This window comes from Mobula birostris, chromosome 2 (assembly GCF_030028105.1).
Source record: "Mobula birostris isolate sMobBir1 chromosome 2, sMobBir1.hap1, whole genome shotgun sequence".
In the NCBI taxonomy this organism is placed as follows: Eukaryota; Metazoa; Chordata; class Chondrichthyes; order Myliobatiformes; family Myliobatidae; genus Mobula; species Mobula birostris.
The window spans coordinates 111,875,702-111,893,809 of NC_092371.1; the positions used below are offsets into that span (position 1 = coordinate 111,875,702).

Sequence of the window (18,108 nt, forward strand, 5' to 3'; positions counted from 1 at the left end):
AGATTCACTTGATTCTGGCATGCTGGAGGACTGGAAAATTGTAAATGTCACTCCACTCTTTAAGAAGGGAGGAAGGCAAAAGAGAGGAAATTATAGGGCAGTTAGCTTAACCTTACTAGTTGGGAAAGTGTTGGAGTCCATTATTACAGACGAGGTTTCGGAGTACTTGGAGGCCAATGATTAAAAAAAAGTCAAAATCAGCATGGTTTCTGTAAAGGGAAGTCTTGACTGACAAATACATTAGAATTCTTCAAGGAAGTAACAAGCAGGGTGGACAAAGGAGAGACAGTGGACGTCATTTACTCAGATTTGCAGAAGACATTTGATAAGGTGCCTTACATGAGGCTGCTTAACAAGATAAAATCCTATGACGTTACAGGAAAGATACAGGCATGGATAGAAGAATGGCTGACAGGCAACGACAGGGGGCTTTTTCTGGTGGGCTGCCAGTAAATAGTGGTGTTCTTCGGGGGTCAGTATCGGGACCGCTACTTTTCACATTGTTTGTCAATGTTTTAGATAGTGGAATTGATGGAAAAGTTTGTGGATGATACGAAGGTAGGTGGAGGGGTAGATTAGTGCTGAGGAAGCAATGTGATTGCAGCAGGACTTAGACAAATTGGGAGAATGGGCAAAGAAGTGGCAGATGGAATACAGTGTTGGGAAATGTATGATATTGCAGTTTGGTAGAAGGGATAATAGTGCAGACTATAACCTAAATGGAGAGATAATTCAAGCATCAGAGGTGCAAAGGGACTTGGGAGTCCTCGTGCAAGACTCCCAGAAGGTTAATTTACAGGTTGAGTCTGTGGTAAAGAAGGCAAGTGCAATGTTAGCATTTATTTCAAGGGGAATAGAGCATAAAAACAAGGAGGTAATGCTGAAGCTTTATAAGACACTAGTCAGACCGCTTATCTCAGAAAGGATGTATTGTCATTGGAGAGAATCCATCCGAAGATCACAAAGATGATTTCGAGAATGAAGGGGGTTAACATATGAGGTGCATTTGGCATTTTGGCTCCGTACTCATTGGAATTTAGAAGAATGCGGGGGGATCTCATTGAAAACTACCAAATGTTGAAAGGACTAGATAAGATGGATGTGGAGTGGATGTTTCCACTGGTGGGGGTATCCAGAACTTGAGGGCACAGCTTCAAAAATGGGGGGGGGGGGACCTTTTAGAACAGAAATAAGGAGAAATTTGTTTAGTCAAAAAGTGGTAAATCTGTGGAATGCTCTGCCACAGACTGTGGTTGAGGCCAAGTCCGTGGGTATATTCAAAGCGGAAGTTGATAGATTCCTGATTGGTGGAGGCATCAAGAGATATGGTGAGAGGGCTGGTGTATGGGGTTGAATGGGATCCGGGATGAGCCATGATGAAATGGCAGAGCGGACTCAGTGGGCTGAGTAGCCTAATTCTGCTCCTATTTCTTATGGTCTTGAACTCTAGCGTAAAACTCTTCTGTTTGAAGTGGTCTGTTCCACGGTGAAGGTATGAAATTTAGATGGTAATGTTGATCTCAGAAGTTCAAAATAATTAGGAGAGGATCATAGGGGTCTCCCTACCATCCACTGGGGACATTTCAAATCAAAGATCAAATCAGGTTTAATTATCGTTGAGCTATACATGGATACAGCCAATCGAAACAGCGTTCCATGTAACAATTACAGTACGGAAACAGACCATCTCGGCCCTTCTAGTCCGTGCCAAACTCTTACTCCCACCTAGTCCCACCGACCTGCACTCAGCCCATAACCCTCCATTCCTTTCCTGTCCATATAGCTGTCCAATTTAACTTTAAACGACAACATCGAACCTGCCTCAACTACTTCTGCTGGAAGCTCATTCCACACAGCTACCACTCTCTGAGTAAATAAGTTCCCCCTCATGTTACCCCTAAACTTTTGCCCTTTAACTCTCAACTCATGTCCTCTTGTTTGAATCTCCCCCACTCTCAATTGAAAAAGCCTATCCACGTCAACTCTATCTATCCCCCTCATAATTTTAAATACCTCTATCAAGTCCCCCCTCAACCTTCTACATTCCAAAGAATAAAGACCCAACTTGTTCAACCTTTCTCTGTAACTTAGGTGCTGAAACCCAGGTAACATTCTAGTAAATCTTCTCTGTACTCTCTCTAGTTTGTTGACATCTTTCCTATAATTTGGTGACCAAAACTGTACACAATACTCCAAATTTGGCCTCACCAATGCCTTGTATAATTTCAACATTGCATCCCAACTCCTATACTCAATGCTCTGATTTATAAAGGCCAGCATACCAAAAGCTTTCTTCACCACCCTATCCACATGAGATTTCACCTTCAGGGAACTATGCACCATTATTCCTAGATCCCTCTGTTCCACTGCATTCTTCAATGCCCTATCGGGGACCAAGGTGCAAAACGTACGCAGCACGCTCAAAACAGTGAGCAAAAAGAAAACTAGTCACGCAAAAAAATGCATATATAGTCCCAAGGCCCTGAGTGACTTGTCCTGTAAGTTGGTGGTACAGTTCCCAGTAATCCAGTCTTATTCTACCGACTGAACACTGGAGGGCTACGTGTGCAGGGCCCTTAGTATTATCAATTATCCCACATCCCACCTATACATCCAGCATCCTCTTTGACTTTCTAACATCAGGATGGAGACTCCGATGCAAGAACGGTCAGGATGCGAAGTAGTTTCTTCCATTAGGCTTTAGAGCTCCCTGCCACATTGCATTCGAAGTGTCACTGATTAATCTGTTCTGTACCTGACTATATTTAATTTATGTACTTTATGTATGCATAATTCATCTGTAATTTTTTATCCCTACTTTCCTAAGTTATTGTGTGTTATATGCGTGTTTTGTGTACTACAGTGCTTTACACCCTGGTATATAAATGTATATAGTTAAATAACTATAAACTTGATTTGAAAAGCCTTGGAAAGGTTTTTGCGGTCTAAGTAAAATATATGGTGGTTATGACTTCTTGGGGATTACTTTTTCTGTTTATTCATTACACTAAAGTCGTGTGATATTACTAAGAAAGGAAAACAATACGGATGTGGTTTAAAGGGAACTTTCCAGCCCTAGCTCGGTCAACGTCACAAAGTGGAATCTGCCATAGTATGTAGAATGGGTTTAGTGGCATCTTAATGCATTTACCCTGTGTCAGTGCAAGAAATAGAATGAAGTGATTACTGAAACCAATGACAAACACAATGACTTTATACAGTGCCTCAGTGTATTGATCCCACCAGACCCCAGGGTGCTTCACAACAGTGTTTACAAACACAGTGCTACATTGGCCTCAGAATCAGGTTTAACATCACTGGCATATGAAGATCAGAGTGGTCAGCTATGTATGGAACCAAAAGAAATGGGGGAGATCTTAAATGGGTTTTTTGCATCTGTATTTACTAAGGAAACTGGCATGGAGTCAATGGAAATAAGGCAAACAAGTAGTGAGGTCATGGAACCTATACAGATTGAGGAGGAGGAGGTGCTTGCTATCTTGAGGCAAATCAGAGTAGATAAATCCCCAGGACCTAACAGGGTGTTCCCTCAGACCTTGAAGGAGACTAGTGTTGAAATTGCAGGGGCCCTGGCAGATGTATTTACAATGTCGGTATCTATGGGTGAGGTGCCGGAGGATTGTTGTTCCGTTATTTAAAAAAGGCTCTAAAAGTAATCCGGGAAATTATAGGCCGGTAAGTTTGACATCGGTAGTAGGTAAATTATTGGAAGGAGTACTAAGGGATAGGATCTACAAATATTTGGATAGACAGGGACTTATTAGGGAGAGTCAACATGGCTTTGTGTGTGGTAGGTCATATTTGACCAATCTGTTGGAGTTTTTCAAGGAGGTTTTTCAAGAAAGTGGATGAAGAGAAGGCAGTGGATGTTGTCTACATAGACTTCAGTAAGGCCTTTGACAAGGTCCCGCACGGGAGGTTAGTTAGGAAGATTCAGTTGCTAGGTATACATGGAGAGGTAGTAAATTGGATTAGACATTGGCTCGATGGAAGAAGCCAGAGAGTGGTAGTGGAGGATTGCTTCTCTAAGTGGAGGCCTGTGACTAGTGGTGTGCCACAGGGATCAGTGCTGGGTCCATTGTTATTTGTCATCTATATCAATGATCTGGATGATAATGTGGTAAATTGGATCAGCAAATTTGCTGATGATACAAAGATTGGAGGAGTAGTGGACAGTGAGGAAGGTTTTCAGAGCTTGCAGAGGGATTTGGACCAGCTGGAAAAATGGGCTGAAAAATGGCAGATGGAGTTTAATACAGACAAGTGTGAGGTATTGCACTTTGGAAGGGCAAACCAAGGTAGAACATACAAGGTAAATGGTAGGGCATTGAGGAGTGCAGTAGAACAGAGGGATCTAGGAATACAGATACAAAATTCCCTAAAAGTGGCGTCACAGGTAGATAGGGTCGTAAAGAGAGCTTTTGGTACATTGGCCTTTATTAATCAAAGTATTGAGTATAAGAGCTGGAATGTTATGATGAGGTTGTATAAGGCATTGGTGAGGCCAAATCTGGTGTACTGTGTTCAGTTTTGGTCACCAAATTACAGGAAGGATATAAATAAGATTGAAAGAGCGCAGAGAAGGTTTACAAGGATGTTGCCGGGACTTGAGAAACTGAGTTACAGAGAAAGGTTGAATAGGTTAGGAACTTATTCCCTGGAGTGTAGAAGAATGAGGGAAGATTTGATAGAGGTATATAAAATTATGATGGGTATAGATAGAGTGAATGCAAGCAGGCTTTTTCCACTGAGGCTAGGGGAGGAAAAAAACCAGAAGATATGGCTTAAGGATGAAGGGGGAAAAGTTTAAAAGGAACATTGGGGGGGCTTCTTCACACAGAGAGTGGTGGGAGTGTGGAATGAGCTGCCAGATGAAGTGGTAAATGCGAGTTCACTTTTAACATTTAAGAAAAACTTGGACAGGTACATGGATGAGATATGGAGGGATATGGTCCAGGTGCAGGTCAGTGGGACTAGGCAGAAAAATAGTTCGGCACAGCCAAGAAGGGCCAAAAGGCCTGTTTCTGTGCTGTAATGTTCTGCGGTTCATTTGTTGTGAAATGTGTTTTGCGGCTGCTGCACATTTGTCACACGTAATAAAAACTATAACTTGAATTAAGAAGTACAAATAAAATTAAGCAAAATAAGTAGTGCAAAAAGAGAGGGAAAAGACCGAAGAAGTGTTCATGAGTTCATTGACCATTCCGAAATCTGATGGTGAAGGGGAAGAAGCTGTTCCTGAATATTCTCCAACAATAAACTTCAGGAAAACATGGATCACTTCCTGTATTTTGGTGCCGTGAAGGTAGCCATTAATGATGAAATTCAGTATTGCCGTCTTGCATATTTTGGTGACTAATTAAAAACTGAAGACCAGGAGCAGACCTAGCAAGAGGTTCAATGTCTAAGGGGCAACAGTGATCCCTATCCTCCTATTTGGCTGTGTGCTGTGAAATATCTACAGCAGGCATCTCCAGGTACAGGAAGGTCCCACCAACATTCTCTTCACAAAATCCTCTGAATTCACTGGAGAGATCAGCAACCCAACAGTAGGGCACTAATTACAGTCAGTAATCTCCACTGGGGAGGCCACCACATTGCTCACACATCCAACATCTGATTCTCGGAACACGCGCACTCTTCTGAATGCTGTCTCGGCAAGGTGATGGTAATATTACATATGCGCAGCTAAGACAAAGGCAAGCAAAGGCGTGCACAGAAAATGGGCTTCCTCCACATCACCATTTTAGAACACTCAAACTCTTCTCTCTGTTAACTTTCAGACTTTTTTGAAAGTTTTGCAAATTCCCCTTCCTGTTTCTTGTAGCTGATGGCTGGACGTGGAGTAGAGAATTTGCAGGTGGCTTTGGCTTGTCAGACTGTGCAGAAGAATTCGCTGCTTGCTGTGGTGCAGCAGGCTCTGTTGTGCTCTGTGGAGAAAGCTGCCCTGTCCATGGACCCTAAGGTACAGAAAACCTTTGTTGTTCCACCTTTCCCTAAAACGTTGGAGCCAAAACACTGGTGCCCTTCATGACCTGTACAGAACTCTTATATCAGGCACACAATCACCAGGCTGTGATTTCCCCAGCTGAGTACTTAAGGGACAATCCTTAATAAATCCCCCTCCCTTTCCACAGTCTCAGTCTGTTCCATGTTGCCTAGTTCCTATTAGAGCCCGGCTAAAAGGTGTAAGGGGGAAGGTACTGATACTGAATTAATTTATTCGGCGTTATGTCCAAAGTATGCTTGATACCGATCCACACTCCTTTAATTGGAACGTTGTGACAACCAGACAACACTGAATAGATTGAGAAGAGCATAGAATCAGAATCAGGTTTAATTTCACTGGCATATATCATGAAATTTGTTATTATGCAATAGCAGTACATTGCAATACATAATGATAAAAACTAAGATATAGTAAGGGATATATATTTTTTAAAAGTTAAACTAAATAAGTGTTGGCGCGTGGCCAAGTGGTTAAGGCATTCGTCTAGTGATTTGAAGGTCGCTAGTTCGAGCCTTGGCTGAGGCAGCGTGTTGTGTCCTTGAGCAAGGCACTTAACTATACATTGCTCTGCGATGACACCGGTGCCAAGCTGTATGCCCTTCCCTTGGACAACATTGGTGTCGTGGAGAGGGAAGACTTGCTGCATGGGCAACTGCTGGTCTTCCATACAACCTTGCCCAGGCCTGCGCCAAGGCATAAATCCATGGTCTCATGAGACTAACGGATGCCTATAAAACTAAATAAGTACTGCAAAAAGGGGGATACATCTCTACCAAGGGAGGTGTAAGTTGCTGTTCCCCCTGCTAGCCTGCAGGTGACCCTTGGGCAAGGTGTAGTACCTGCTTAGCCCCCTGATCAGGGTCACATGGGAGCAGGTGGTGGATCTTAATATGAGTAGCTGGCGCATATCACGAGCCCTGGTTATATGACCACTGATGTCAGGAGACGTTCTCTGAAGAGTATCGATAATGGCTGGGGTCACCTGCCTTGTAAAGACACTGCCCAGAAGAAGACGATGGCTAACCACTTCTCTAGAAAAATTTGCCAAGGACAATCATTGTGTTGATCGCCCACATCATATGATATGGCACATGACGAATGAACGCAGAAAGAGGAAAAAAAGTAGTGAGGTAGTATTCATAGGTTCATTGTCCAATCAGGGGAAGAAGCTATTCCTGAATTATTGAGTGTGTGGCTTCAGACTCCTGTATCTCCTCCCTGATGGCAACAATGAGAAGAGGGCATTTCCTGCATGATGGGGGTACTTAATGGTGGATTCTGCCTTTTTGAGTCACCGGTCCTTGAAGATGTCCTGGATCAGGACCTTCAGTCCACAAAGTCTGTGCTGACCCTAATGCCCAGAAAAGCTGCATGTGGTCCATTTCCTTCCATTCCCGGCTTGTTCACGTGTCTACCTCGATGCCTCTTAAAGGTTGTTGTCCTATCTGCTTCCACCACCTCACCTGGCAGCGTGTCCCAAGCACTTTATATAAACAAAAATCTTGCCCAAAAATATTCTCTGAACTTTCCCCTTTCATCTTAAAACTGTATATGTAAAATAGGGAAAATGGAGAGGGGATTTTCTTAAATGTTCAGTATGGGGAATTAGACAATGTGTTTAAAATTATATGGCCTCTTAGACATTACTGGGGAAGTACGGAATCTAAGTGGTCATCTGGTGAGAAACTCTTCCAGGCTATAAACTATCAAGATGTTCTTTACTCAATGGCCGAGGACAGAAAATGCTCCTTAGTGAAATAAATTTATCCTTCTCGGTTCAACTTACTTGACCCTGAATGCTGATTTTGCTTGATCACACTGTACTTTTTAGGACAAATTGTTGGGTTATCCGAGTCAGGACAACATCGCCGGTACGAGTGGTGTCAGCACAGCGAGAGAATCAGAGAGCCAGCAGCTCGCCTTCCCACTAGGAAATGCCCGCTCCCTTGGAATTCGAAAGCAACATTCTGCTGCCAGGAAAAGGTGTGTTCACATTACCGTGTGTAAGAACACATAGAACATAGAATAGTACAGCACAGGACAGGCCCTTCGGCCCACAAACCCTGCCTCCCATATAACCCCCCCCCACCTTAAATTCCTCCATATACATGTCTTGTAGTCTCTTAAACTTCACTAGTGTATCTGCCTCCACCACTGACTCAGGCAGTGCATTCCACACACCAACCACTCTCTGAGTAAAAAACCTTCCTCTAATATCCCCCTTGAACTTCCCACCCCTTACCTTAAAGCCATGTCTTCTTGTATTGAGCAGTGGTGCCCTGGGGAAGAGGCGCTGGCTATCCACTCCATCTATTCCTCTTATTATCTTGTACACCTCTATCATGTCTCCTCTCATCCTCCTTCTCTCCAAAGAGTAAAGCCCTAGCTCCCTGAATCTCTGATCATAATGCATACTTTCTAAACCAGGCAGCATCCTGGTAAATCTCCTCTGTACCCTTTCCAATGCTTCCACATCCTTCCTATAGCGATGTGACCAGAACTGGACACAGTACTCCAAGTGTGTAAGAATGAAAGAAATGTGAGGAGCAGCTGATGGGTGAGATTCTCCAGTAAAGGATGGTAATAAGTGAATGAAATGATGCCCTCTGATCATCTACAGATCTAGTTGACCCTTACTCTTCTGGTAAGATATCAACAGGCCAGCTTGCTGACCTTGACTTCTCCTCTTTGGTCCAACTAAATGTGGTGCTTTGGGCAGGAATACTGCTTATACCAAAGGCACCTGGAGGAAGGAAGGTCACTAGAGCCTCAACCTTATCCCTGTGGAGGAGGATAGCCACTGGCGGAAACAGCTGAGGCAGGGTGCAAATACAGAAACTTGCATGTAATGCCAAGTCATTGGGTGTATTTAAGGCAGAGTCGATTGGTCAAGACATGAAGGGATAAGGGGAGAAGGCAGGAAATTGGGGCTGAGAGGGAAATGAATCAGCCATAATGAAATGATGGAGCAGACTCAATGGCCGAATTCTGTTCCTCTTTCTTATGGTCTTGTGCAATTTTTCATGCTGAAGAAAGAATTTAAAAAATTTTAGTGGATTGCTGTAAACCGCTAGTTTTACTCCATCATTGTGGGTAGCATTTATGCTGACCAGTTGAATAGCTGGTCATTTTCATCTGAATCCTGTTGGTGGCTAACAGGACAATTCCCTACTCAATGAAGTGAATCATTGTAACCACTGAAGTGGAGCAGAAAGTGACTGAAAGTTTCTTGCTCCTGATCCTAAGTAATGATACTGATTACTTGCTTAGTAGCAAACCTCCTTGTACATTTTACAGGTTACTCGAGTCCTTGTTAAGTGTTTCCATCTCCGGTACTCGAGCACATAGTCGGGTCTTCCATTTCAGTGTACTGTACAAGGAATCCCTAATGGTCAAAGCACTGTGTTTCTGAAGTGGTGTTAAATGAATTCCCTGGTTGATCAGATCCTGTTGGACAGCAACCTGGCTGACTGGGAGACCGCTTTGCTGAACACCTACGCTCTGTCTGCCAGAGAAAGCAGGATCTCCCAGTGGCCACACATTTTAATTCCACATCGCAATCCCATTCTGACATATCTATCCACAGCCTCCTCTACTGTAAAGATGAAGCCACACTCAGGTTGGAGGAACAACACCTTATATTCCTTCTGGGTAGCCTCCAACCTGATGGCATGAACATGGACTTCTCTAACTTCCGCTAATGCCCCACCTCCCCCTCGTATCCCATCCGTTATTTATTTTTATACACACATTCTTTCTCTCACTCTCCTTTTTCTCCCTCTGTCCCTCTGACTATATCCCTTGCCCATCCTCTGGGTTCACCCCCACCCCTTGTCTTTCTCCCCGGACCTCCTGTCCCATGATCCTCTCATATCCCCTTTACCAATCACCTGTCCAGCTCTTGGCTCCATCCCTCCCCCTCTTGTCTTCTCCTATCATTTTGGACCTCCCCCTCCCCCTCCCCCTCCCACTTTCAAATCTCTTACTAACTCTTCCTTCAGTTAGTCCTGACGAAGGGTCTCGGCCTGAAATGTCGACTGTACCTCTTCCTAGAGATGCTGCCTGGCCTGCTGCGTTCACCAGCAACTTTGATGTGTGTTGCTTGAATTTCCAGCATCTGCAGAGTTCCTGTTGTTTGATATTACCCCCTCACTTCTACCAGAGAGAGGGAAAAAAAACTAATCTCCTGGCCAGTGTCCCTCTTGTTTTTAAGGGGTTTGCAGTTTACAAATTGCCTGCAGCAATTTTCTCCAGAACGACAGTGCTGAACATCAAAAGAACAGGGATGAGCAAGATGTGAGTGGTTAGCATTGTACTGATAGAGTAGTAGAAATGTTATTGTGCGGTGGAGGAGATTTCAATAGATCAGCATCGTATATAGCCTTTCTGCAATGTTGGCAAAAAGTTTTTGAAAAACTTAAAAAAATAATGAAACATCAATATGTTAACTGCTATTTAGTAATTCATTATTTTATCTGTTTATATTGTTTGTTTAAAAAAACAGTGATGGTGGATATACATTTTCGCAGGCTGTTACCCAACTTGAGAGTCTAAATAAAATAACATCCTTTAAAATTATAATTCGAGCTTACATATAAAAGCATGTAAATTATTTTTAATCAGAGAAAGCATGCTTGTGTGGGAGTGTACAAATGCAAAGGTCTCGCTTTAAGTAAGAACTGAAATTCGATTGTAAACGAGGTGGGAGAGTGGAAACCTGATTGGATGAGGACTAACCAATCAAGAGGGATGGACTATGGGGGTATAAATACCACTGGACTAGACACACTCAGGCATCATCCCTGACGAAGGTGGTGGAGTTTGTTATCAAAATGTCGGTTATAATCGGTACCTGTACCCGGCTGAAAGCCTGAGAAGAGTTTTTTCATCACATACGCTGGGAAAGCACTAGATCCTTTTTGCACATATACTGTATTTTGAACAAGCTTCTGATGTATTGCCATTGCCTGTATTTGGTCATATTTCCTGAATACAGCCTGCCCTTATTTTCACAACCTTCTTAACCCCCTTCCCAACCCCCCACAAGCCCCTCGTTCCATCTTGTACATAAAAATGTCAGAGAATATGGAGCATGGCAGACAGAAGGATACCGTTGTAAACTGCAAAGGAAGAGGGGGTAGAGACAAACCAAATAGCCCTTGCTTTCCAGTCTTTGACATCTGCTAAAAGTCCTGTGAGACACACCACTGTGCTATATTTTGATATTTTCCCCGAGGGTAGGGTAGCAACAGAACTTCTGCCCTCATTCAAATATGTATGATTGAGCAGAATTTAGAGGTAATGCTGGACAGTTAATACAGGTAATCCCAATGGCCTCTCAATTTACCTTTGTGTCTGAAGTAAGCTCAAAGATTGGAATTGTAACATTATTCATCTGTAATATTAATTCAGCTTTTCTCCCTCCACAACACTAACTAATCTGCTGGGCATTTCCAGCATCTTCCTTTTGGTTATGGGTCTCAGCGGCAACCTGGCCTACATTTCTCGGCTTTTATGTGTCCTTTTCTCTACTTGTTTTCTCTTTATCTGTCTTCATTAATCTCTCAACCAGATGACTCTGCAAACATTGGAATCTCCTGGTCTACCTTGGTCCCATCCACCCCTCTACAACAAAACTAACTTTTTTAAAAACTTAATCCTGCCCAGGGATCTTGTTCACTCAGGGTCTTGTCCTGAAACATTAACTATCCATTTCTTTGCATAGCTGCTGCCTGACCCTTACAATTCCTCTGACAACTTATTTTTTTGCCCTGTGATCCAGAGTTTGCAGCCTCTTGTGTCTCCAACTTGTGAATTCCCATTTCTGACTAAGGACTTTCACCCGGCAATGTTAATTCTCTCTTTCTACAGATGCTGCCTGACCTGACAAATGTTTTCCCTTTTTTCCTCTCTTTTCATGTTGATCCACCATTCTCTTTGAGGTCCAGATAGAATTTACATTTACACAATTCTATTTTCTCATTATACTGGCCATTCCCATAAGGCCAGAAGATATAGGAGCAGAATTAGGCCATTTGGCCCATCGTGTCTGCTGTGCCATTTCCTCATGCCTGATCCATTTCCCTCTCAGCCCCAATCTCTTACCTTCTGCCTGTATCCCTCCATGCCCTGACTAGTCAAGAATCTATCAACCTCTGCCTTAAATATACCCAATGACTTAGCCTCCACAGCCGCCTGTTGCAACAAATTCCATAGATTCACCATTCTCTGACTAATGAAGTTCCTCCTCATTTCTGTTCTAAATGGACGTCCCTCTATTCTGAGGTCCTGTGCCCTCTGGTCTTAGATTACCCCCATCATGGGAAACATCTTCTCCATGTCCACTCTGCTGAGGCCTTTCAACATTTGATGGGTTTCAATGAGAACACCCCTCATTCTACTGAATTTCAGTGAGGCACAAGCCATCAAATGCTCCTCATATGATAAGCATTTCAATCCTGGAATCACTTTCGTGAACCTTCTTTGAACCCTCTCCAATGTCAGCCCATCCTTGCTTGAGGATGTGACTGAACACATTGATGAAGGCCGAGTAGTAGATGTAGTGTATATGGATTTCAGCAAGGCATTTGATAAGGTACCCCATGCAGGGCTTATTGAGGAGGCATAGGATTCAAGGGGACTTTGCTTTGTGGATCCAGAAATGGCTTGCTCTCAGAAGGCAAAGAGTGGTTGTAGACAGATCATATTCTGCATGGAGGTCAGTGACCAGTGGTGTGCCTCAGGGATCTGTTCTGGGACCCCTTCTCTTCATGATTTTTATAAATGACCTGGATGAGGTAGTGGAAGGATAGGTTAATAAATTTGCTGATGACACAAAAGTTGGTGGTGTTGTGGATAGTGTGGAAGGCTGTCAGAGGTTACAGCAGGCCATCAATAGGATGCAAATGTGGGCTAAGAAGTGGCAGATGGATTTCAACCCAGATGTGTGAGGTGGTTCATTTTGGTAGGTTAAATAAGATGGCAGAATATAGCATTAATGATAAGGCTCTTGCCGTGTGGAGGATCAGAGGGATCTTGGGGTCCGAGTCCATAGGACACTCAAAGCTGCTGTGCAGGTTGACTCTGTGGTTAAGAAGGCATATGGTGCATTGGCCTTCATCAAATGTGGGATTGAGTTTAGGAGCCGAGAGGCAATGTTGCAGCTATATAGGACCCTGGTCAGACCCCACTTGGAGTGCTGTACTCATTTCTGGTCACCTCACTATAGGAAGGACGTGGAAACAATAGAAAGGGTGCAGAGGAGATTTACAAGGATGTTGCCTGGATTTGGGAGCATGCCTTATGAGAATAGGTTGAGTAAACTCAGCCTTTTCTCCTTGGAGTGACGGAGGATGGGAGTAACCTGATAGAGGTGTACAAGGTGATGAGAGGCATTGATCGTATGGATAGTCAGAGGCTTTTTCCCCAGGGCTGAAATGACTAGCAGGAGAGGGCATAGTTTTAAGGTGCTTGGAGGTAGGTACAGAGGAGATATCGGGGCAAGTTTTTTATGTAGAGAGTGGTGAGTGCGTGGAATGAGCTACCGGCAACGGTGGTGGAGGCGGATACAATAGGGTCTTTTAAGAGACTCCTGGATAGGTACATGGAGCTTAGAAAAATAGGGGGCTATGGGTAACCCTAGGTAATTTATAAAGTAAATACATATTCGGCACAGCATTGTGGGCCGAAGGGCCTGTATTGTGCTGTAGGTTTTCTATGTTTCCATGTTCTATGTTTCTATGTTAGGTAAGGGACCCAAAACTGCTCACTATACTCCAAATGAGGCCTCACCAGTGCTTTATAAAGGCTCAACATTATGTCCTTGCTTTTATGTTCTAGTTCTCCTTTTCCTTCCTGTTAATGCCGAACTGACCAGGGTCTTAATACTGTACTTTGTGTTTGCCAGTTTTCATGGGTTCATTCTTGGTGTGTTGAGTTTACAGGCCTCCGGAGGCATTTGTTTCGATCCAGCTGGAAAAACTCACACCCCGGGACTTGATGCTGAATCACTTCCTTCAGAAGAAGAGTGTCGCAGGGTTGATCATGAAAAATGATGTGAGTATTGACTTTAACGTGAAGGTTGCAGGTATACCGTTGTGGCTGAGCTGGTAATCCAGTGTACAGGAGTTTTGAGCAATGGATCTCAGTATACTTCCCAGAGGGTTTAAAAGGACAAATTAAATAAAAATAATTTATTTTAAAATTCAAAGCTACTGTGAGTTATGATGACCAAATACCATTGCCCTGTTGTAAAAATCCATCTGTTTCAAAAGTGCCCTTTAGGGTAGGAAGCATGCTGTCGTTGGCCATTGTGGCCTAAGTATATAGTTTCAATCCCAGCAATGGTACACGGAGCTTAGAAAAATAGAGGGCTATGGATAACCCTGAGTAATTTCTAAAGTAAGTACATGTTCGGCAGAGCATTGTGGGCCGAAGGGCCTGTATTGTGCTGTGGGTTTTCTATGTTTCTAATGTCTGCTTCCAAAAATAGTCTGCAAGCCATTCAGTTCAAGGACTTTCAGAGATGGAACGAACATTGAGCTTGCCAACCACACATGCCTAAATGATCACATAAAAGATAACTAACAGGAAATGTGAGAGACTGCTGCAGGTTCCACTTAATCTCATGTGAATAAACTGCACACACTATTAAGAATTAATGTGATGCAGTGTATACAAGCAACAGACAGCAAGCTAACGTTCAAGAATTTGAAAGGTCCTTTTCCTCAGTGGTAAGGCTACATGTGAAGGTACAAGAAACTAAACAAGAGTTCTGCACTCTGCTGCTTTGTGCAGTCTGTGAGCGTAGATAGGGTGGAATTTCTTCTGTGCATCCAAGAAGGCTTCTTGAAACAGTATGTGGAGAGTCCAACTAGCAGAGAAAGCGTACTGGACCTCATTTTGGAAAATGACAGACTACAATAGTAATCACAACACACTTATGTTTGAAGATGGTTGTGAGTAAGGACAAAATTGAATCTTGTAGGAAGGTATTAATTGGAGAGGGCAAATTATGACAGGATAAGACAGGAGCTCAGGGGCATGAGGAGCAGCTGCTGTTAGGCAAGTAAACACCAGACATAGGAGTTGTTTAAAGACCAGCTGATCAGAGTGTAGAATTGACATGTTCCAGTAAGGAGTAAAGACAGGGATGGTAAGGTGAGGGAACTTCGGATAACCTGAGAGATCTTAAGTCTAGTCATGAAATAAAAAGACGCACATATAAAATTTGGGAAGTTACATTCAGACTCGCTCTTGTAGAATATAAAGAAAGCACAAAAGTGTTCAAGTGGGTGATTAGGAAGGCGTTTAAAAAAAGGCCAAGGCATTTGATACTTATATTTAGGAAAAAAGATAACTAAAGAGAGGGTAGATCCACTCAAGGATAAAGGAGGGAATTTGTGCTTGGAATCAGAGCGAGCGGTTGAGGTACCATGAAAATTAGTATTTTGTGTCGGTATTCAACAAGGAGAAAGGTTTGGAGGATTGTGAGGGAAGAGTGGAGTATGCTAATGTGCTGGGACATTTTAAGATTGAGGAAGAGATAGTGCTGGGTATTTTGAAAAGCTTTATTAAGGTGAATAAGTCTCCAAGCCTGATGGCATTTGCCCCAAGCTAATGAAAGAAACAATTGAGGAGATTGCTGTGGCTTTGACAAAGGCTGGGTGAGATCTCAGAGCTGTGGCAGCAGCGAATGCTTCTGTTCAAGAAGGGAAATAAGGGTCATCCAGGTAATTATGCAGTGGTAGGGAAGCTATTGGAGAAGGTACTGAGAGATTAACGTGCATTTGGAAAGGCATGGCCTGCTTAAAGACAGTCAGCACTGGGCTTTGTGCAGCGCAAGTCCTGCCTTAAAAGCTTGATTGTATTTTTGATTATAGCTAAGGCAGTGGACAGTATCTGCAGGAACTTTAATAAGGTCACTCATGGTAAGTTGTTTCAGAAGATTGATATGCACGGATGTGGGTGAATTGTTATGTAGGATTCAGAAATGGCTTGCCATAAAACAGAGTAAAGTTGGAAGACAGTTATTCTGGCTGGAGGTTCATGACCAATAATGTTCTGCAAGAATCAGTGTTGAGACCTCTGTTGCTGTGAGATGTTTCAATGTTTGGATGAAAATGTAGATAGGTGGATTAGCAGATTCTTGGATGACACCAGGATTGGTGGAGTTTTGGATAGTGTGAAGGGCTATCAGAAAATGGCAAAATATAAGATATGGGTGGGAAGTGGTAAGAGTGAGGTGTTGCATTTTGGGAGGGGGGCAGGTTTCAAATGAAATGAGAAATGTAGAGTTAATGGTAGAATCCTTAATATCATTGAGGTGCAGAGGATTCTTGAGGTCCAGGTCCATCATTTAACCATAGTTTACTGAAAGCAGCTACACAAGTGGATAAGGTGAAAAAGAGGGTGTGGGACATGCTTGCCTTCATTGGTGGGAGTGTGAAATGTTGAGTGTAAGAGTGAGGAAGTCACGCTGTGGCTATATAACACTTGGTTAGACTGCTGTTGGAGTATCGCCCGCAGCTTTGTTCGCCCCATTATAGGAAGGATGTGAAGACTGCGGAGAGGGTGCACAAGAGGTTTACCAGGATTAGACAGTTTGAACTATAAGACAAGGTTGGATGAACATGAATTGTTTCCCTGGAGCACTGAAGGCTGAAGGAAGACCTGATGGAGGTTTTTTAAATCATGAAAGGCATGCATGAGGTAAAGAGTCAGAACCTTTCTCCCAGGGTACAAATGTCAAACATCAAAGGACAGGGTGAGGGTAGGGGGCGTTTAGAGGCAAGTTTTCTGCACATAGGGAGCTAGGTGCCTGGAATAGATTGCCAGGGGTAGTAGTGGAATCACGTAGTCCAGTGGAGCTTAAGAGGCTTTTAGATAGACACATGGATAACAAGGGAGCGGAAGGGTATAGATGATAGACAGGAGAAGGATATTTACTATAAATTGGTATCAAGATCAGTACAATATTGTGGACCATATAGTCTATCCAGTGCTGTTCTGTGAGGCGTGTATTGAAATCCTCTCATAATAAAGGTAACGCATCACTTTTCTTAACTAATCACCTGTTGCATCTGCATGTTGGCCTTCAGTAACTTGTGCGGAAGCTCACCCAGGTCCTTTGCATAAGATCTATAACCTTGCGCATTTCCACACGATATTCCGTCTGCCACGTTCACCCTCACCCTCACTAACCTGGTCTCCATCCTTTTGAGGCTTCTCCAGTTCCACACACCATCCTCTCAGTTCCACCAAGTTTGGTACCATCAGCAACTTCAGAAACACAACTGGTCCTCTTTGTTAAGCTATTGATAGGGACGGGACCAAAGCACCGATCCCTACCAGTTATAGCCTGTCAGCTTAAGTAATATGAATTCTCACTCTTTGTTTGCCACAGTTAACAGATTCCCAATCCATATGAGTAATCTGTCCTCAGTTTTATGTGCTGCAAACTTATTGACCTGAATCCATTCTTTCCATAGATGAGGGCACTGTCAAAAAGGCAGGAAACCATGAGATGTTGGCTAACAGACCTCTTGTCATTATCACTCTGTATGACATAATGCATTCTTTGCTGGTGCATAAATTCTGATCTTTCGGAACTTGGGACTACAGGATTTCCAACTAACCAGCGCCTGGCCATTTACAGACTCTTCTGTCACGGCCACCTGTTCCTACACACTTGTCTATCACAGGCCAAAATCTCAATTATTTCTCTTGATGGTCCAACCAAAATATTTTGCGTTTGTTTCTTTTTGTGGTCTGGAGGAGATCTGTGACAGTGTGTCAGCCAGACCACACTGGATAATAGTCTTGTTTGGGAAGGACTTGTGGGAAATTAAGGCATTATTAAAAGTAACCACAGAGTTAACTGTATAGAGCATGGGAACAGATTTTTCAACCAACCACATCAATGCCAACCAGTGAGCATCAAAGAATTAATACCGTCTTCCAGCACTTGGCCTGTAGACATGGTTAGAATGTTTGAATTTGATATTTCCACATAATCATATTTGTCTGACAGATCAACATCTGTGAGTGTTTTAACCAAGCGGATGGTTGATAGTTTA

General features: G+C 43.2%; 1 protein-coding gene across 8 annotated transcripts in view; it reads left to right on the forward strand.

The window, feature by feature from the left end:
- LOC140189907 (uncharacterized) overlaps positions 1 to 18,108 on the forward strand; it is a 209,854-nt gene that overhangs the window by 87,356 nt on the left and 104,390 nt on the right. For all 8 annotated transcript variants that reach the window (XM_072246261.1, XM_072246273.1, XM_072246282.1 and 5 more), the window contains exons 24-26: positions 5,849 to 5,986; positions 7,863 to 8,014; positions 13,975 to 14,086. In XM_072246261.1, the coding sequence (XP_072102362.1) occupies positions 5,849 to 5,986; positions 7,863 to 8,014; positions 13,975 to 14,086 (402 nt within the window). The remainder of the gene's footprint in view (positions 1 to 5,848; positions 5,987 to 7,862; positions 8,015 to 13,974; positions 14,087 to 18,108) is intronic.